We start from the raw sequence: 18349 nt of genomic DNA, 5'->3' as shown, positions 1-18349 counted from the left end.
CACAAGTACCTTTTTTATGGTGTTACATGTTCCTTTCATTCTTTTATGCCCCTTATTGGTTTAAGGGGACTCTTGGCTTCCCTCATAGTTTAGTTGGTAAAGAATCCACCTGTAATGCAGGAGACCCCGGTTCAATTCCTGGGTCGGGAAGGTCCCCTGGAGAAAGAATAGGCTACCCTCTCCAGTATTCTTGCGCTTCCCTATGGCTCAGCTGCTATAAAATCCACCTGCAATGTGAGAGACCTGGGTTCGATCCCTGGGTTGGGAAAATCCCCTGGAGAAGGGAAAGGCTACCCACTCCAGTATACTGCCTTGGAGAATTTCATGGACTGTATGGACTGTATAGTCCATGGTGTCGCAAAGAGTCAGACACGACTAAATGACTTTCACTTTCACTCAGTCTCCACTTGCTTTAAAGGTTTAGCTTGAAATACTGCACAGGGGAAGACTTCCCTGATGGCTCAGCGGATAAATGCAGGAGACACAAGAGATAAGTGTTCGATCCCTAGGTCAGGAAGATCCCCTGGAGAAGGAAACAGCAACCCACTCTAGTATTCTGGCTTGAAAACCCCATGGACAGGGGACCCTGATCACAGGGTCACAGAGGGTCCAACACAACTGAGAGACAGCATGCACTGCACAGCAGAGATGACTTTCTTAAGGTCAGCGCAGGAGACAGAGTTGGTTGGTATCCTGACATCGCATCCCTCACCTTCCTTGCTAACACCCCTGCACATTTTGGGTTTTGTTCGCATAGCAATATGTCCACCTTAAGAATTTCTCGCTTAGCCTAGGATATTGTTCTGGCCAATAAAATGCAGATTAATCCTTGGGGAAACATCCCTTTTCAAATCAAAAGCCACCTGCTCATTCTTTTGTTTTTATCTTGCCTTGAATTCAAACATCTTTAGATGAAGCAGTCATCTTTTGCCTGGAATGAATAAAGCCAACATACATAGTAGGTTGTGGGTACTGCAGAGTAGCTAAACTAATATCCACAACTGCCTCTGATAAGTTTCTTATCATGTGAAAAAAAAATCATCCCTTATCTATATAAATCACTGTTAATTGAATTTTGTTTTTTGTATCTGACTGCTTTATGGACTGTTATATGATTTCTCTTGTTTTTATATTGACAGGAAGAAAAAATGTAGTATATATTGAGTAGGAAGATGCTATATGTATTTCTAATCAATTTCTCAAAATGATAAGAATAGTATTTTCAGAAGGAATATCTACCTTTTTTTTCTGGATAATGTAAAGCTATCTGTACAAGAATCTATGTATATAATCAGCCACTGTTCAGAGGGGACAAGTTAGCTGATTAAGGCCAGTGTCGTAAAATAAGAATCAAGTGAAAATTGGTTTTGGTACATTGTATCACATAGTCATGTCCTGTTGCAATGAACCAGAGAATATCTATGATATCTTGCTTTGTGTTGTTCTTAAAGAATAATTGGCAGTTCTATTGACTGCATTTGAGATGAATAAAGAACACTTTTGTGATTGAAGCAATAAATTTACCTTCCATTTTGTGCTAATTGCTTACCTAACTGACTCCAGTCAATGTCACATTGACTGAAACAGTATTTTTAAGGGTTGGCAATTTGCAGAAAGCCTTTAAAATATTCACAATCTGTGAATGTTATTTATAGGAAAAAAAATTTAAAGAGCTAATCAAAGATAAACAAGTTAAATTACCAACAAGGGGTGATTGGTTAAATAAATACTGTTTAAGTTATACCCTGGCATATCATATTCTCCTTAGAAATAACACAGAATAATATTTAATTACCTTTGAGTATTCACCATTTAGTATTAACAAAATTATCAGGTTATGAAATATATATGCAATATTATTCCAATTTCAGAGGAAATAAAATAGAAAAGAGACTGATAGCATCTGTTCCAAACTGTGAAGAGTGTTTCTGAGTATTTGAATTATGAGTGACTATTTTGCTTTGTATTGTTCAATATTTTCAATTTTCTGCAATCTATATGACTCAGGAAAAAGGTATTTTATAAGAAATCTTGACTATTAACAAAGTAATTTAACCCTGAAGATAGCTTAAGAGTAAATTATTTTGATTGACTACCTTTCATCATCAAAATGGTTGACAACACATCTATGTTTGTTTGTTTTAACACAGAAATCCTAAATGGCGGCGTCTATGTAGACCAGAACAAATTTCTTTGTTATACAGACACTATTCATTGGCAAGATATTGTTCGGAATCCATGGCCTTCCAACCTGACCCTGGTGTCGACAAATGGTAGCTCAGGATGTGAGTAGCATTATCCTTTTTAATGTCTCAAAAGGTTCTTCTACCTCTTGTTTTCACAAAAATGGCTTATGTTTATTATGTCCTAACCAATATTTGAATTTTGGCTGCATCCCGTTCTATATAATAGAACAAGCTTTTTACTGTCTACTAAGCTCTTTTTAGAATCATACTCCTCCTTTACAAATTCTCATTTTCTTAACTGGATCCCTTCTGCTCATTCTAAATCATGTTACCATATTTCTAAGGTCTAAGCCTGTGGCCTTTTGTCTATAAACTTAAGGCTGGTGTATAATTGCTGCTTCAAATCTTTGTGACTGTTATACCACTGAGAAAATGGTAGTAGGGCAAAAATGTACTTTCCTACTTAGTGTAATTTTTAGTTAAAAAATAGAAACCAGTGAACATTTTAGAATTTCTAAGCCTTCATTTACCCACAAAACCTGCATGGTAATACCTTATGACAATTCTAAACACTATAAAACGAGTGGAGAAATATAGATTTCGTGCAGAAGAATTTCATTATATTCTGATTTTAGTCATTAGCCTAATAAACCAACCGATTTCCCATTCTTAAAAGTGTTTAGTGTTTCTATCACAGATAATTTATTAGATTCAGAGTATTTAATATGATTAAATGATAAACAAGTAATATTTGAGCTATCATTAAAACCTTTGGAAATTATTCTGCCTGGATTCCGTTTCACTTTCATAAAGCAGACTATATTGTCCCTACATTTATTATTACTGACATTTGTATGAGAGCAGAATCTTTATCAAGTGTTAACTTGAGTTTTATATTTCTTATCTATTATTATGTGTATCTCATATGAAATCATAAGTATCTTCACACAGTTCAGTAATTATTTGCAATAGTGCTAATTGTGTTATAACACTTTTGTAGGAAATCAAACTGCAAGGGACAATTAAATTTCTTGATGGTCCTAATAATATAACAGGGAAATATGAATATATTTGATCTAAACTGACAGCTGTGTTTCTAATAAATGGCTAAAATTTTTTAGAAAAAAATAAAGTAACATAATCTGCTTGTCACCTTTGAGCAGAAATTTATATAAGATATTATCTTTGTTCAACAGTATTCAAGTTGCATACCTTGTAAAATTACATGTGAATGAAAAATTGAATCTGTTCATACTAACAAAGCAAATGATGTGCTTCAGAAAAGGCTTCAGGTTTCAGTCTGCCCTTATTATAGTATGATTTATATGAAAGGGAAAAATCATAATGTTTGGGTAAGAGGAAAGGCCTACTGAATTTCAGCTTATTGGTACTGGCCTCTAATGAATGAGTAAGATCAAGCAAGGATGAAGCCCAAGACAGAAGGAAGAGGTATTGTCATCACCAGCCTTACAGGATGTAGAGCAGCGAGGTCTGAGGGATTTGCATCACTTTCATAGACAGCATCTCTTTTTGTTATTCTTTTCAAGACAGATTTGAATATTGGTGCCTATAACCAAGCAACATGAGCTGTGTTTGCTTTTGAGTGCAAATGATTGCTGGTACAAAAACTGTAAATACAGAGTAGATTCACATTAATGATTCTTTATAGATTAACTGCCAATTGCTTAATGACATTATTTTTTACATAATGTTCTATTTGCTGACACATTATACATAGTGCATGACATCATAGCTGATAGTAATCAATAGCTGGTCTAAGTCAAGTGGGCCTAAGGAAGCATCACTATGAACAAAGGTAGTGGAAGTGATGGAATTCCAGTTGAACTATTTCAAATTCTAAAAGATGATGCTGTGAAAGTGCTGCACTCAATATGCCAGCAACTTTGGAAAACTCAGCAGTGACCACAGGACTGGAAAAGGTCAGTTTTCATTCCTCCAAAGAAAAACACTGCCAAAGAATGATCAAACTACCACACAATTGCTCTCATCCCACATGCTAGCAAAGTAGTGTTCAAAATTCTCCAAGCCAGGCTTCAACAGTACGTGAACCTTGAAATTCCAGATGTTCAAGCTGTATTTAGAAAAGGCAGAGGAACCAGACATCAAATTGCCAACATCTGTTGGATCATCAAAAAGGAAGAGAGTTCCAGAAAAAAACATCTATTTCTGCTTTATTGACTATGCCAAAGCCTTTGATGCTGTGTATCACAACAATCTGTGGAAAATTCTTAAAGAGATTGGAATACTAGACCACCTGACCTGCCTCCCAAGAAAGCTACATGCAGGTCAAGAAGCAACAGTTAGAACTGGACATGGAACAGCAGACTGGTTCCAAATGGGGAAAGGAGTACGTCACGGCTGTTTATTTAACTTATATGAAGAGTATACCATGTGAAACGCTGGGCTGGATGAAGCACAAGCTGGAATCGAGATTGCTGTGGGAAATATCAAAAACCTCAGATAAGCAGATGACACCATTCTTATGATAGAAAATGAAAAACTAAAGAGCCTCTTGATGAAAGTGAAAGAGGAGAGTGAAAAATTTGCCTTAAAACTCAACATTCAGAAAACTTAAGATCATGGCATCTGGCCCCATCACTTCATGGCAAATAGATGGGAAAACAATGGAAGCAGTGACAGACCTTATTTTTTGGGGCTCCAAAATCACTGCAGATGGCGATTGCAGCCATGAAATTAAAAGACGCTTACTCCTTGGAAGAAAAGCTATGACTAACCTAGACAACATATTAAAAAGCAGAGACATTATTTAGCCAACAAAGGTCTGTCTACTCAAAGCTATGGTTTTTCCAGTAGTCATGTATGGATGTAAGAGTTGGACTATAAAGAAAGTTGAGTGCCAAAGAATTGATGCTTTTCAACTGTGATGTTTGATAAGACTCTTGAGAGTCCCATGGACTGCAAGGAAGTTCAGCTAGTCAATCCTGGAGAAAATCAGTCCTGCATATTCACTGGAATGACTGATGCTGAAGCCGAAGCTCCAATTCTTTGGCCACCTGATGTGAAGAATTGACTTATTTGAAAAGACCCTGATACTGGGAAAGATTCAAGGTGGGAGGAGAAGGGTCAACAGAGGATGAGATAGTTGGATGGCATCACTGACGAGATGGACTTGAGATTGAGTAAACTCCGGGAGTTGGTGATGGACAGGGAGGCCTGGTGTGCTGCAGTCCATGGGGTCACAAAGAGTCAGACACGCTGAGAGACTGAACTGAACTGAACTTACTGTGGCTTTATCTTGAGTCAGTTGCTTCATTTATCTTCTCCCAGTGGTTGATTATTGGCAGTTCTTGTGGTGTTAAATTCAGCTTCCACATTGAGTTCTAGAACTACACACCACCAAACAATCAAATCACCCGTTAAGAATTTACTAGGCATCATTGATTTCATCTTATCTTTGGTTCTTGGCATTTATTTAATCACTAAATGATAATGAATTTGCCTATTTCTTTATTAAACATACGTTTAAGTTACCATTGCTGTAGTTTAGGATTTCATCTGTTGCCTGAGTTATTGGAACAATCTCTGAATTCTTAATATTTTTTTGAGTCCATGACCTTGTAGCAGTCTGATGAAATCTATAGTCACTTTCTCATAATACTTAAATGAATAGGCACAAAATAAATGTTTTATATTATAGATCAATATGCATAAAATTAATAAATATATAAAGGATTACAATGAAAAAAAAATTATGTTGAAACTCACCAGTCAGCATACATTAAGTCCATAATATAGTAACATGCTTTTTTTATTATATTACATAAAGTATTCTAACAGTGGAATTAATAATCAGTGCGGTTTGAAGTAGTGATTGGCATAAATAGTATTTTAAAAAGGAAAGTCACTTTAGCAAATGGTGTTGACAAAACCAGATAGCCACATGCACAAAATTGAAATTAAATTTTTTTCTTATGCTATATATCAACATAAATTAAAGATCTAAATGTAAGACCCCAAACTAATGTAACATTTCCCCCATCAAGTTCAAGAACCTCCTAACTTCTATCCACAGACCTTTTACAGGGGTCCAAGAATCCTTGGTTAAGAGCCCTGTATATAGGTACTCATCTTTCCTTTAGTCTTTACTACTCCACCGGACAAAATGCCTGCAAGTGCTCAGTTTAATGGAAATCTAACCATGGCCTTGTCTAAAAACCATCACTGCAAGTGTTCTGTAAGGTCAAATCTGAACAAATCCAAAGACTTGGACTTTTCAGCAGATTCCTACTTATTTCCCCCCTTTATGGAATGAGTTTTCCCAATTCTTTTGTCTGTATTGCTCTTCCTTTTCTGTTTGCCAGATAAAATTTTGTTCATACATTCAGACACTCGTCAATTGTTCTCTGTATTCTCTTCTACTGTCTAGATTAGCTAACGTTTTCTGTGTAATCCTATAATGACCAGTGCTGAACCCTGGCATGCTGCCTCACTCTAAAATAAAAAGGCCTTGTAGAGAAGGCCCAATTCATCATTGTTTCCTCTGTTCTAGCATATGATAGAGGGATAACAGATATGTACTGAATAAATAAATAAATTAGTGAAATAGATCAGGTCATAAACAGGAAAATCAGATGGATTCAAATTATATTTTCTTCCATCCATCATTTATATTAAAGAGAATAGATCTGAAAAATAAATCATAATCAACAGACAGGTAGCTTATATGTTTCAGGTATTTTTCAGATAAGTATGCCAATATGCATCTATATGCTTAATTTAATTTATATTTATATAAGTTACACTATTTCTATTATATTTATGTTCTGTTTGTATGTGTTATTATATTTATAATGATTATAAGATAAAATGTATGTCTGTGTTTCCTTTAGTGTTTAGAGACACTGATTTGTGTAATAATTGCAAATATGTACAAATCACATAATTTTGACAAAGAATTTAATAATATTTGATTACTAAATTATATTTTGCAAGATATTTCTTAATTATGCTTTTGGGTATGAGTACAATACTAATTCTTAAAGCAGAAAAGTGCAATGTTTTCAAGAGCAACCAGGCTGTTTATTGACATAATGTTTTGGCTATAACTGAAACATTAAGGACAAGTTTTGAAGTGTCTGAAGTTTAAGTTTGAAGTGTTTGAAGTTTAATACTACTTATTTAAAAATATGTTATTTCAGAACAATTATAACCAAATGGTATTTTTCAAAATACTTGAGAAATCTCAATCTAAACTTTAGCAGAGTAAAGAAGAAATGAGAGTCTTCTTTCTCATACAGATCCCTAGCAAGACTGATAGCATTCTAACATTATTGAATAGCTACATCAATAGGGCCTATTAGATAAATTGCCCTTCACACCAAAAAAACCATATAGTGAATGATGTTTCACTTATTTGGAACTCTATAATGATACTCAATAATGTCAAAATGCTGGAAATTAGTCACTCATTAAAAATTAAGCAAATGCCAATAAATCAGAACCTAAATATGAAAAAATAGATGACAGTATGTTCTAAGAAGATGTATAGTTAAGAGAATGGATTTAGTAGCCAAACAGGTTTGTTTGAAATCTAAGTAGTTAGTTTGAAATCTAACTTGCCTCTTAATAATTATAGTTATGTGACCTTGGGCATGTCACTTATGCTTTTAGCATCTCAATTTCCACAAGTATAAAAGGAGAGTGTCAAGAACTGAGCTGAGCTATAAGACTTCATGGTGGTCAGTTAAAATAAAGAACCAATAAGAAGATAACACTCATGCTTTTAATCACTCATGGCAGTAGTATAAGCAAGAGGCTATACTGGAGACAGTGTGAAGTCCATTGTGTCATTTTTTATCAGAAAACAGAATGGAGAAAAATTGTCTTAAAGTACCCCCACACCTCTAAAGACATTTCAGCAAAGGTACCCAAGGAAGGCATTTGATATAGAGGCTTCCAGATGGAATATCAACATGCTTTTGGCTGGTCAGGGAGCCGTGAGTTCTTCTTGACTGCACTCCCTGTAGAGACTTCAACACGTTGGTGTGCACCATCTTTGATATGAGGAAGCCTGCTGTCCTCTGTGAGGTTAGCCAGATAAAGCCTTTGTAGCTATTCATGGCCATGCTTGAAATATCACACATAGGTTCTTGGCTAGGAGCTTATATTATCAACTTTCTAGGGTTATTACGGGTTATTGTGAGGAAGGGTTTATTATGAGGAAGAAATGAATTAATATGTGTCAAATTTTGAGTGATTTCTTATGTTAAAGGAATAAAGAAAAAACTGAAAGAAAGTTGCTCAGTCGTGTCTGACTCTTTGCAGCCCCATGAACTCTAGCCTGCCAGGATCCTCTGCCCACGGAATTCTCCAGCCAGGAATGCTGGAGCGGGTAGCGATCCCCTTCTAGAAGGGATTTTCCTGGCCCAGGGATCAAACCCAGGTCTCCCACATTTCAGGCGGGTTCTTTACTGTCTGAGCCAGCAGCGAGGTAAAGTATCTTCTGATTTTGATTTGTTTTTTCATATGACTTGGCCATTGGGAAGAATTATTTTTTGTAATATAGAACAGTGATATTTTCATTGTATATTAATTATTTGGCATTTTATTGTGTTTCTGTTTCATATGTTTTACCCAACAGAAAATAATATTTCATAGCTTTATCTCACAGAAATGCTGAAAGGAACAGTGCTGACATGCTGCAAATCTTAGTCTTTTTTTCTTTTTAGCTTGCACCAGATGCACCTCTTATTCTCAGTTGCCTTCTAAAACCAAATACTAGCTAATGGCAGAAGTGGGAGTGTGAGGGAATTGGCAAATTCATAAAAGACATGAAATTCACAAACATAATCTGAGAACTAATCATTTGTTTAAACCAGATGTTCTGCCTACATTAAAACCATTAGTAAAGCTTAAAACTGTATTTATCTTTTAATGACTATTGCATATCTTAATAATTGCCTGCTCCTAACTATTGCATATTGTGTCCTACATAGATAACTTTGATGAACTAGAAAATAATCAAATATCAAAATATAGTCAAATCTGATTTTCTTAGTATATCAACTGTCGTTACTCCTTCAATATTAAAATAGTTACATAAAATACATGAACTTTTCAAAGTTTAGAAATTCATAATAAATGAAAAGACAAAATTTATCCACAGGATAAATTTCAGTGCAGCTTCACTTTTTGTGTATTATATACACATATACCCACTTTTACATAAATGCATATATAGAATCAACTTATGTGTGCTTTTTTGAGTTTAAATATAAAAGTTTTAATTAGAAAAATATGAAAAAAAACATTAGAAAGCATAAATTAACCTGCATGAACTGAAAAGACAATTCTCTGAAAAGGTGTATAAAATAAATTCTTCATGAATCTCATCTGACAAAACAAAAGAACTAAATTAAATTCAGGTGCAATTTTTCTAAACAAAATATTAGCAAACAGCATAATCTTGGAATGTATTTTTTAAAAAAAATAAGAGCAAGTGGAAGTTATGCCATCCTTTAATGTTGTTATTGAGAGAATAAAGACTTGAACCTGACCCTTATCTGAGAAGATTTTTATAAGAAGAGATTTTCCAGGTTGACTGAAATTCACTCTAGCATAAACCTTTATGTAAAAATATTACAAGGTACAAGCATAGCATCCTTGCTAGCTCGGGGTTTTCTGGGATAAGAGTGCATTGTTTCACTTTTTGAGTAAAATTTTTGTGACAGATTTTTATTTTCATCATGTGCAACACTTTTCTTTCAGTTAACTTTTTATCAAAGAATATATGTGTATAAAACCAATGAAATATGATCTTTGCTTTCTAGAAAATAACAGAATATTCCTCAGGGGTACCACACCCCAGGTGGCAAAACAGAAAAACTCTCCCACAATAGAACTTTCTCAGTTTAGTTCTCATATTTATCATGCATTTCCATGTGACATTTTATTTTATTGTGAATCATATATATATACATATGTACATATGCACATTTACATATAATATATATGAGGCTTACCCAGTGGCTCAGTGCTAAAGAATCTGCCTGCAATGCAGGAGACACAGGTTCAATCCCTGGGTCGGGAAGATCCCCTGGAGAAGTAAAGGGCAACCCACTCCAGTATTCTTTCCTGGGAAATCCCATGGACAGAGTAGCCTTGTGGGCTATAGTCCATGGGTTCTCAAAAGAGTCATAACAGCGATTAAACAATGACGAGAATATAATATATATGTATAAAGGAAACAAATGTGTGTATAAACACATAAACTTACATATACACACATTTGGTCACAATATTTTCTGATTATACATTAGTTTTCACTTTCCTTTTGCATGTAACTCACCAAAAATCTGGAATAAATTCCGTAGTCTTTCCACTCTGCCGTATTCTCTTACTGCCAATCCCACCCTCTGCTACAGGTGACTCCAGTAAACCTCATGGCGGTGCTTGAACACTCCCAACTGCTCTTAAGTGGGGGTACCCACTGCACCCCGAATTTCCTCAAAGAATAAATGAGATTAGTGATGAACATGATTTTTCTAATAATAATAGTGCTTATTAAGGGGCAGAAAGACCCACAATTGGCCTTTGTGTTCCCACTCTTGAGTTACAGGTAAAGATGCCCCTGACTTACTGGGACCCTCTGACCATTTCCAGACCTTTAGGGCAGATGCCTTTATTGTCTCCTAGATTTGTTGCCCCCTCTCTTCAGGAAAAGGGTTATTTCATTTTGTTTCTATATTTGTAGAAATATTAATTAATTTCATAAGAAAATGCCCACTGTATGCATTTAATGTATATAACTGGCTTCCTTAGAAAATAATATATTGTAATGTCCTTAGAAAAGTTTAAGTGATACATTTCCCAAAGCATCATTTGTTCAATCTAAAATTATACCATGTCAGAAACGTTCTGGTAAATGTTAACAACGTCTCTTCACAAAATAAGGAGGAAAATATGACACTGATTTCCAGAGTTTGCAATTCATGGTATAAATATTCCTAATGTTATCCTTTTTTAGCAACCAATGTAGATTTTGGAAGAAATGCCCACTTAGCTTGCATTTAGGGAGTATTTCCAGCATACAGATTCAATAGCCATGAACTAATCAGGAGATAATCACAATGATGTAATGATGTGATAATAATCAGATAATCACAATGGTGTGATCACTTACCTAGAGCCAGACATCCTGGAATGTGAAGTCAAGTGGGCCTTAGGAAGCATCACTATGAACAAAGCTAGTGGAGGTGATGGAATTCCAGTTGAGCTATTTCAAATCCTCAAAGATGATACTGTCAAAGTGTTGCACTCAATATGCCAGCAAATTTGGAAAACTCAGTAGTGGTCACAGGACTGGAAAAGGTCAGTTTTCATTTCAATCCCAAAGAAAGGGAATGCCAAATAATGCTCAAACTACCGCACAATTGCACTCATCTCACACACTAGTAAGCTAATGCTTAAAATTCTCCAAGCCAGGTTTCAGCAGTACGTGAACCGTCAACTTACAAATGTTCAAGCTGGTTTTAGAAAAGGCAGAGGAACCAGAGATCAAATTGCCAACATCCACTGGATCATCAAAAATCCAAGAGAGTTCAGAAAAACATTTATTTCTGCTTTATAGACTATGCCAAAACCTGTCAGCGTGTGGATCACAATAAACTGGAAAATTCTGAAAGAGATGGGAATACCAGACCACCTGACCTTCCTCTTGAGAAATCTGTATGCAGGTCAGGAAGCAACAGTTAGAACTGGACATGGACCAACAGACTGGTTCCAAATAGGAAAAGGAGTAGGTCAAGGCCGTATATTGTCACCCTGCTTATTTAACTTATATGCAGAGTACATCATGAGAAATGCTGGGCTGGAGGAAGCACAAGCTGGAATCAAGATTGCTGGGAGAAATAACAATAACCTCAGATATGCAGATGACACCACCCCTATGGCAGAAGTGAAGAGGAACTAAAGAGCCTCTTGATGAAAGTGAAAGAGGAGAGTGAAAAAGTTGGCTTAAAGCTCAACATTCAGCAAACTAAGATCATGGCATCCGGTCCAATCACTTCATGGCAAATAGATGGGAAAACAGTGGAAACAGTGGCTGACTTTATTTTTGGGGGCTCCAAAATCACTGCAGATGGTGATTGTAGCTATTAAATTAAAAGATGCTTACTCCTTGGAAGGAAAGTTATGACCAACCTAGACAGCATATTAAAAAGCAGAGGCATTACTTTGCCAAGAAAGGTCCATTTAGACAAGGCTCTGGTTTTTCCAGTGGTCATGTATGGATGTGAGAGTTGGACTATAAAGAAAGCTGAACACTGAAGAATTGATGCTTTTGAACTGTGGTGTTGGAGAAGACTCTTGAGAGTCCCTTGGACTGCAAGGAGATCCAACCAGTCCATCCTAAAGGAGATCAGTCCTGGGTGTTCATTGGTAGGACTGATGTTGAAGCTGAAACTCCAATACTTGGCCACCTGATGCGAAGAGCTGACTCATTGGAAGAGACCCTGATGCTGGAAAAGATTGAGGGCAAGAGGAGAAGCGGACCCCAGAGAATGAGATAGTTGGATGGCATCACTGACTCGATGGACATGGGTTTGGGTGGACTTCGGGAGTTGGTGATGGACAGGGGGCCCTGGCGTGCTGTGGTTCTTGGGTTGCAAAGAGTCAGACACGACTGAACAACTGAACTGAAATGAAATCAGTAAATAATAAATTTTAAGTATATATTGCCTTTGTTTTGATAAAATTTAATTGTGGATTTATATCATTTTATGTTTAGTGATGGCTGCACTTAACAAACAGCTCTCACAATTCTAGAAAATTTGATTGTAAGCCAAGTACACTACTACCATGTGTGAACATCAGTCCTGTGGAGGTAATGCGAGGCTTAGCCCAGTACAGTGCTTATCATTCCTCTCTCTAAGGATGCAAAGAGAAAATTAAGCCTACACATCATACATGGTATGAACTGATCATGGCCCTTAGCCTCCTTTGGGGCAAATGGTGAATAAACACACACATATACCTCAAGAAAGAATAACCTCTTTAAAGACAGGGAAGTTTAACTCAAAACTTATGGAGGAAAATATCTTCAGGGTCATATTCTGCTAACATTTTTCATTTAAATTATTAAACAGTATACTTAGCTTCTGCATTCATGTTAACTTCTTACACTCAAGATTTTCTCAAGAATAACAGATAAAAGTTACCTCTGTTTTGCTAAAAGGCTTGCTTAGAGTGAGCCTTGTTTACCCTTTCAGAGTAAACTGAGTTTCTGCCTCAAAGATTAACTCCTCTGCACCCCACAAACATATTGCTCTAGCTGTTAAAATGTTCAATTTTCTACCCTCAAATAGATCTTCATGCGCATAGCTTGTTGGAAGGAAATAGCAGAGATGTTGTGTATCATGGTCTATCATTACAAAAGGCAAGGTTTTCTTATGCCTGTTGATAAGAAGATTAATGGTTTCCAAACTTGGACATTTGTCAGAATCTACACCCAGAAATTCTTACTGAGTAAGTTTGGTTTAAGGATGAGAAGCTACCTGTTTTCAAAGTACTCTAATTGATAACAAGGCTAGGGGTAAGTAGCACTGATCTAGTGTAGGATTTCGATGCTAGTAAAATGATTAGCAAAGCTTGTTATAAAGATCTTGTTTAAATCTGTATGCTGATTCAAAACTGACATACAATGCATAGACTTTGTGCAAGTGAGTGGCTACCAAATATTGCTTGAGCCTCCTCTTAGCAAATATGTAGCTCTCTGTTGTCATGTGAAACTTCTATCACTAATTTCATTAATAACTATAGCCATGCTTTAAGGGCCTGTGATCTTTTGGACCTGGTATATCACATACAATTAAAGAACTGTATTTCTAATTCTTATAGGACATCTGTAAGGTAGATACTAAGAGCCCCATTTGGGGTTGCTGAGAGTGATTTTAGCACTAAGTGCTCACTGTCTTCCAGTGAATGGTTGAAGAGATCAAAATTGTTATAAAATGGCAGGTCTCTGGGGTTCAAATTGTCCAGTTGAGGGCAGCTATCAAGATTTTACTGTTTGAAATTATTTTAAATTTTAAGAAAAATTTTCATTATGGAAATTTTCTTTGAAAAAATCATTACTTAACTAAAAGACTTTATGAAAAAGGTTTTCACACTGTTCAGACAGAATGGAGAAAGGCCATGCAATCAGACTAATCAGCTTTTCTTTGAAGTAGTAACTCCTAGCATTTTTCCAAATGGAGAACTTTTGGAATCAGAGATCCTTAGCAATGAATGATGTCTTTTTTATTGGGGAAAAATGTAATAAGAGCTACAGGCTTTGTTTGAACTGGATAACAATCACAAAAATCCAATCAAAGTGACATAATAAAAAATAAAATTTTCATAATTGTTTTATAGATGGATGAGTGGATAAGCAAAAAGAAGTATATACATACATATACATACTGCTTTGGAAAGGCAGGAAATTCTGACATACACTACATGCTGTATGAATTTTGAGGAATTTATGCTAAGTGAAATATACCAGTCATAAGAAAACATACCATAAGATCTTACTATATGCAATACTTAGGGTAGTTAAAAATGACAAACACAGAAAATATAGTGGTGTTTGCAGGAGCTAGGAGTGCAAGAGGATAGGAATGATTTTTTATTTCAGAGTTATAAAATGATTTATACATAAGGGATAGATTGTGACGATTGTTGTACAACAATATGAATGTATTTAATTCCCCTGACCGGTACACTTAAAAGTAGTTAAGATGGTAAATTTTATGTTATGCATGTTTTTCCCCAGTAAAAATGTTTAAAATATAAATTTGGAAACATTCATGTAAAGTGACTATCAGTAAGAGAACTCTGGTAATCTTCCACATTTTTTATTCCATTTTTACCATAATTTCAAAAAATGTCCTCCTACATAAAGCTTTGATTCATCCTGCTTTGTGAGGATTTGCAAATAATTCTAAGAATTAGGTGTAGGGATTGAAATGCCAGTTGGATAAAAATTGACTTAAATTTTCACAAATTTTAAGAGTCTTGTCTGGATCACATAAGATACTGTGTGGACTCAAATAACAAGTACTTGCTTAGTGTGAAAGAGATTACAGAGCGTTCCATAGTTGAGTTAAATAAATAAATTAAATAACCCCCTGTTTATATACTGGTGTTTAAAACAACTAGGTAGAATTGAATAAAAATTATACTGAATCCATTCAATGTTTCTCTCTTCTATTTTTCTCTATGGGCTTCCCTTGTGGCTCAACTAGTAAAGAATCTGCCTGCAATGTGGGAGACCTGGGTTCGATCTCTGGGTGAGGAAGATTCCCCTGGAGAAGGGAAAGGCTACCCACTCCAGTATTCTGGCCTGGAGAATTCCAAGGACTGTATAGTCTCAGTTCTGTTCACTACAGTTGCTCAGTCGTGTCCAACTCTTTGCAACCCATGGACCACAACACGCCAGGCCTCCCTGTCCATCACCAACTCCTGGAGTTTACTCACACTCATGCCCATTGAGTCGGTGATGCCATCTAACCATCTCATCCTGTCCATCACCAACTCCTGGAGTTTACTCACACTCATGCCCATTGAGTCGGTGATGCCATCCAACCATATCATCCTCTATTGTCCCCTTCTCCTCCTGCTTTCAGCCTTCAGTCTTTCCCAGCATCGGGATCTTTTCAAATGAATCAGCCGTTCACATTAGGTGGCCAAAGTATTGGAGTTTCAACTTCAACATCAGTCCTTCCAATGAATATTCAGGACTATGGGGTCTCAAAGAGTTGAACACGACTGAGAGACTTTCACTTTCACTATGTTTCTCCAATTTGTTTATGCTATAATGGGGTAAGAGTGATTATGTATGTGTCTGTGTCCTGTTCTACAGACATAATTTCTAGATTTCCTTATCATTCACATGTTTATTCCTGTTTACTAATGAATTGATTTTTGTTTTCCTGAAACTCAATTGCAAAATTAAGTGGAATTTAAAGAGCTTACATTCTCCTTTTCCTCTCTAATATCTCATCACTTACAGAAAGCTAGGAAATTAAAGGAAGATGTTTATAAGTAACTGAAAATGATGTATTCAGGTTTCCCCTTTCATACCATTTACAAAAAAGAAGTTTTAGACTTGTCTCTCCTCTCCTGTTGGTTCCCATCACTATGCCACGTTTATTTTGAAGTGCAGAGCAGAGGTAGGAGAGAGACTGCTAGTTATACTGAAGGGCTGGGGCATGGGAGCTGACATCCCTACAGTGAACTGGGGAAAGATGAATAAGGAGATCAAGCTGCTAACCCACTTAGCAATCTTTCAAGCCTAGATTGTTGCAGGCAACCCTATGCAACTTTTACTTAATTCTTTGCTGCCTGGCAAGAACAAATTATGTTCTATTTAGAGGTGATTCTTTTGGCAATTGTAGGTGCTCTTTCTAAGCAGGGAAGAGAAAATGGAAAGGAAATTATGCGGTGACATTTCTCTTAAACTTCTCGTTTAAGTAAGAGAAATACATAAAAGAAAAAAAAAACTTGATTAAAAAATGTACAAAAGAAAAGTCATCTCAAAATTAGATGTCCTGATCATCCTCTTTTATTCTCCTGGCTCCTCACACTTTATTAAAATAAAATTTTTATATAGGTAGCTTTAAAAAATATATTCTCTATACAATCAGTTCAAATTCTATACCCGGGAGTAGAACACAAAATCATAAGAGCTACCTATATGTCCAAGTTACTAGTTACTTTGCTAATAATTATTACTAGTTATCATTTGCCAAAGTCTGTTTTCCCAGAATGGAGATATTTGCTTCACCAGAAAAAATACAATGATAAAACTAAAAGCTTTTAAAAGCAATAAAATGTTGGATAACCAACACTTCTTCATTTCAATAAATATGAGATACATACTTTTAAATATCAAATGTAATATTTTATTGAAAAAATGTGCTGTGTATTTTTAATGGAATAAATACACATCTGTGGTTCCTTATGTCTGTATGACTGACAGATACCTTTATGGTTGTATGATTGACAGAGATCTTTATGGTTGTATTATTGACAGAGATCTCCCTCTTTGAATTGGTAGAGAAAAATAAATTAGTATCATGCAGTTTTGTAGCATTCTTATGAAATTATAAATTATTTCTATTAATCCACACAGCAGATTCAGGCATTTTATCTGACAGAGAAAAAAATATTATTTCATTAATAGTAGCTTAATTTAGAATAAGAGTATAATGCGTGCATGCATGCTAAGTCATGTCAGCTGTGTCCATGGACTGTAACCCACTAGGCTCTTCTGTCCATGGGATTCTCCAGGCAAGAATACTGGAGTGAGTTGCCATGCCCCCCTTCAGAGGATCTTCCCCGCCCAGGGATCAAACCTGTGTCTCTAATGTCTCCTTCACTGGCAGGCATAATCTTTACCACTAGCGGTATTCTATATCAATCATATCCTAAATCTGGGGACTATGATCAGCCTTCTTTTAGCTCCCCATTGCCATTTATAAATAAATATGCCTATATTTCTGTGGGGATAGAAAGTGGAATGGGGAAGGACACCATTTTTAAGTTAATTTTTATTGGAGTATAATTGCTTTCCTGAGAAGTGAATTGCAACCCACTCTAGTACTCTTGCCTGGAGAATCCATGGAAAAAGGAGCCTGCCAGGCTATAGTCCTTAGGGTCTCAGAAAGTTGGACATGACTGAGCAACTAACACACATGTACACACACAGTTACTTTGCAGTGTTGTATTAAGTTTATATTGTACCGCAAACTGGATCAGCTATATATGTAAATATGCTGGCTCTTTTTTGGATTTCCTTCCCATTTAGGTCACACAGAGCAGGGAGTAGAGTTCCCTGAACTATGCAGTGGGTTCTCATTTGTTGTTGTTCAGTTGCTAAGTCATGTCTGACTTTTAGTCACCCCCATGGACTGCAGCATGCCAGACTCCTCTGTCCTCCACTGTCTCCTGAAGTTTGCTCAAATTCATGTCCACCAAGTCGGTGTTGCTATCCAACCATCTCATCCTGGGCATCTCTGTTTTGCTTTTGCCTTCAATCTCTCCCAACATCAGAGTCTTTTCCACTGAGTCAGCTCTTTGCACCAGGTGGCTGAAGTATCAGGTTCTCATTAATTATCTATTTTATACATAGGGTCAATAGT

General features: G+C 36.0%; 1 protein-coding gene across 4 annotated transcripts in view; it reads left to right on the top strand.

The window, feature by feature from the left end:
• The window catches only part of ERBB4 (erb-b2 receptor tyrosine kinase 4), a 1221654-nt gene that overhangs the window by 823243 nt on the left and 380062 nt on the right, over positions 1-18349 (top strand). For all 4 annotated transcript variants that reach the window (XM_070458601.1, XM_070458599.1, XM_070458602.1 and 1 more), the window contains exon 4: positions 2151-2285. In XM_070458601.1, coding sequence (XP_070314702.1) covers positions 2151-2285 — 135 coding nt within the window. The remainder of the gene's footprint in view (positions 1-2150; positions 2286-18349) is intronic.

The sequence above is a fragment of the Odocoileus virginianus genome, chromosome 30 (assembly GCF_023699985.2).
Source record: "Odocoileus virginianus isolate 20LAN1187 ecotype Illinois chromosome 30, Ovbor_1.2, whole genome shotgun sequence".
In the NCBI taxonomy this organism is placed as follows: domain Eukaryota; kingdom Metazoa; phylum Chordata; class Mammalia; order Artiodactyla; family Cervidae; genus Odocoileus; species Odocoileus virginianus.
Note: the sequence above shows the minus strand (reverse complement) of the source record. Positions and strands in the feature narration are given on the sequence as shown.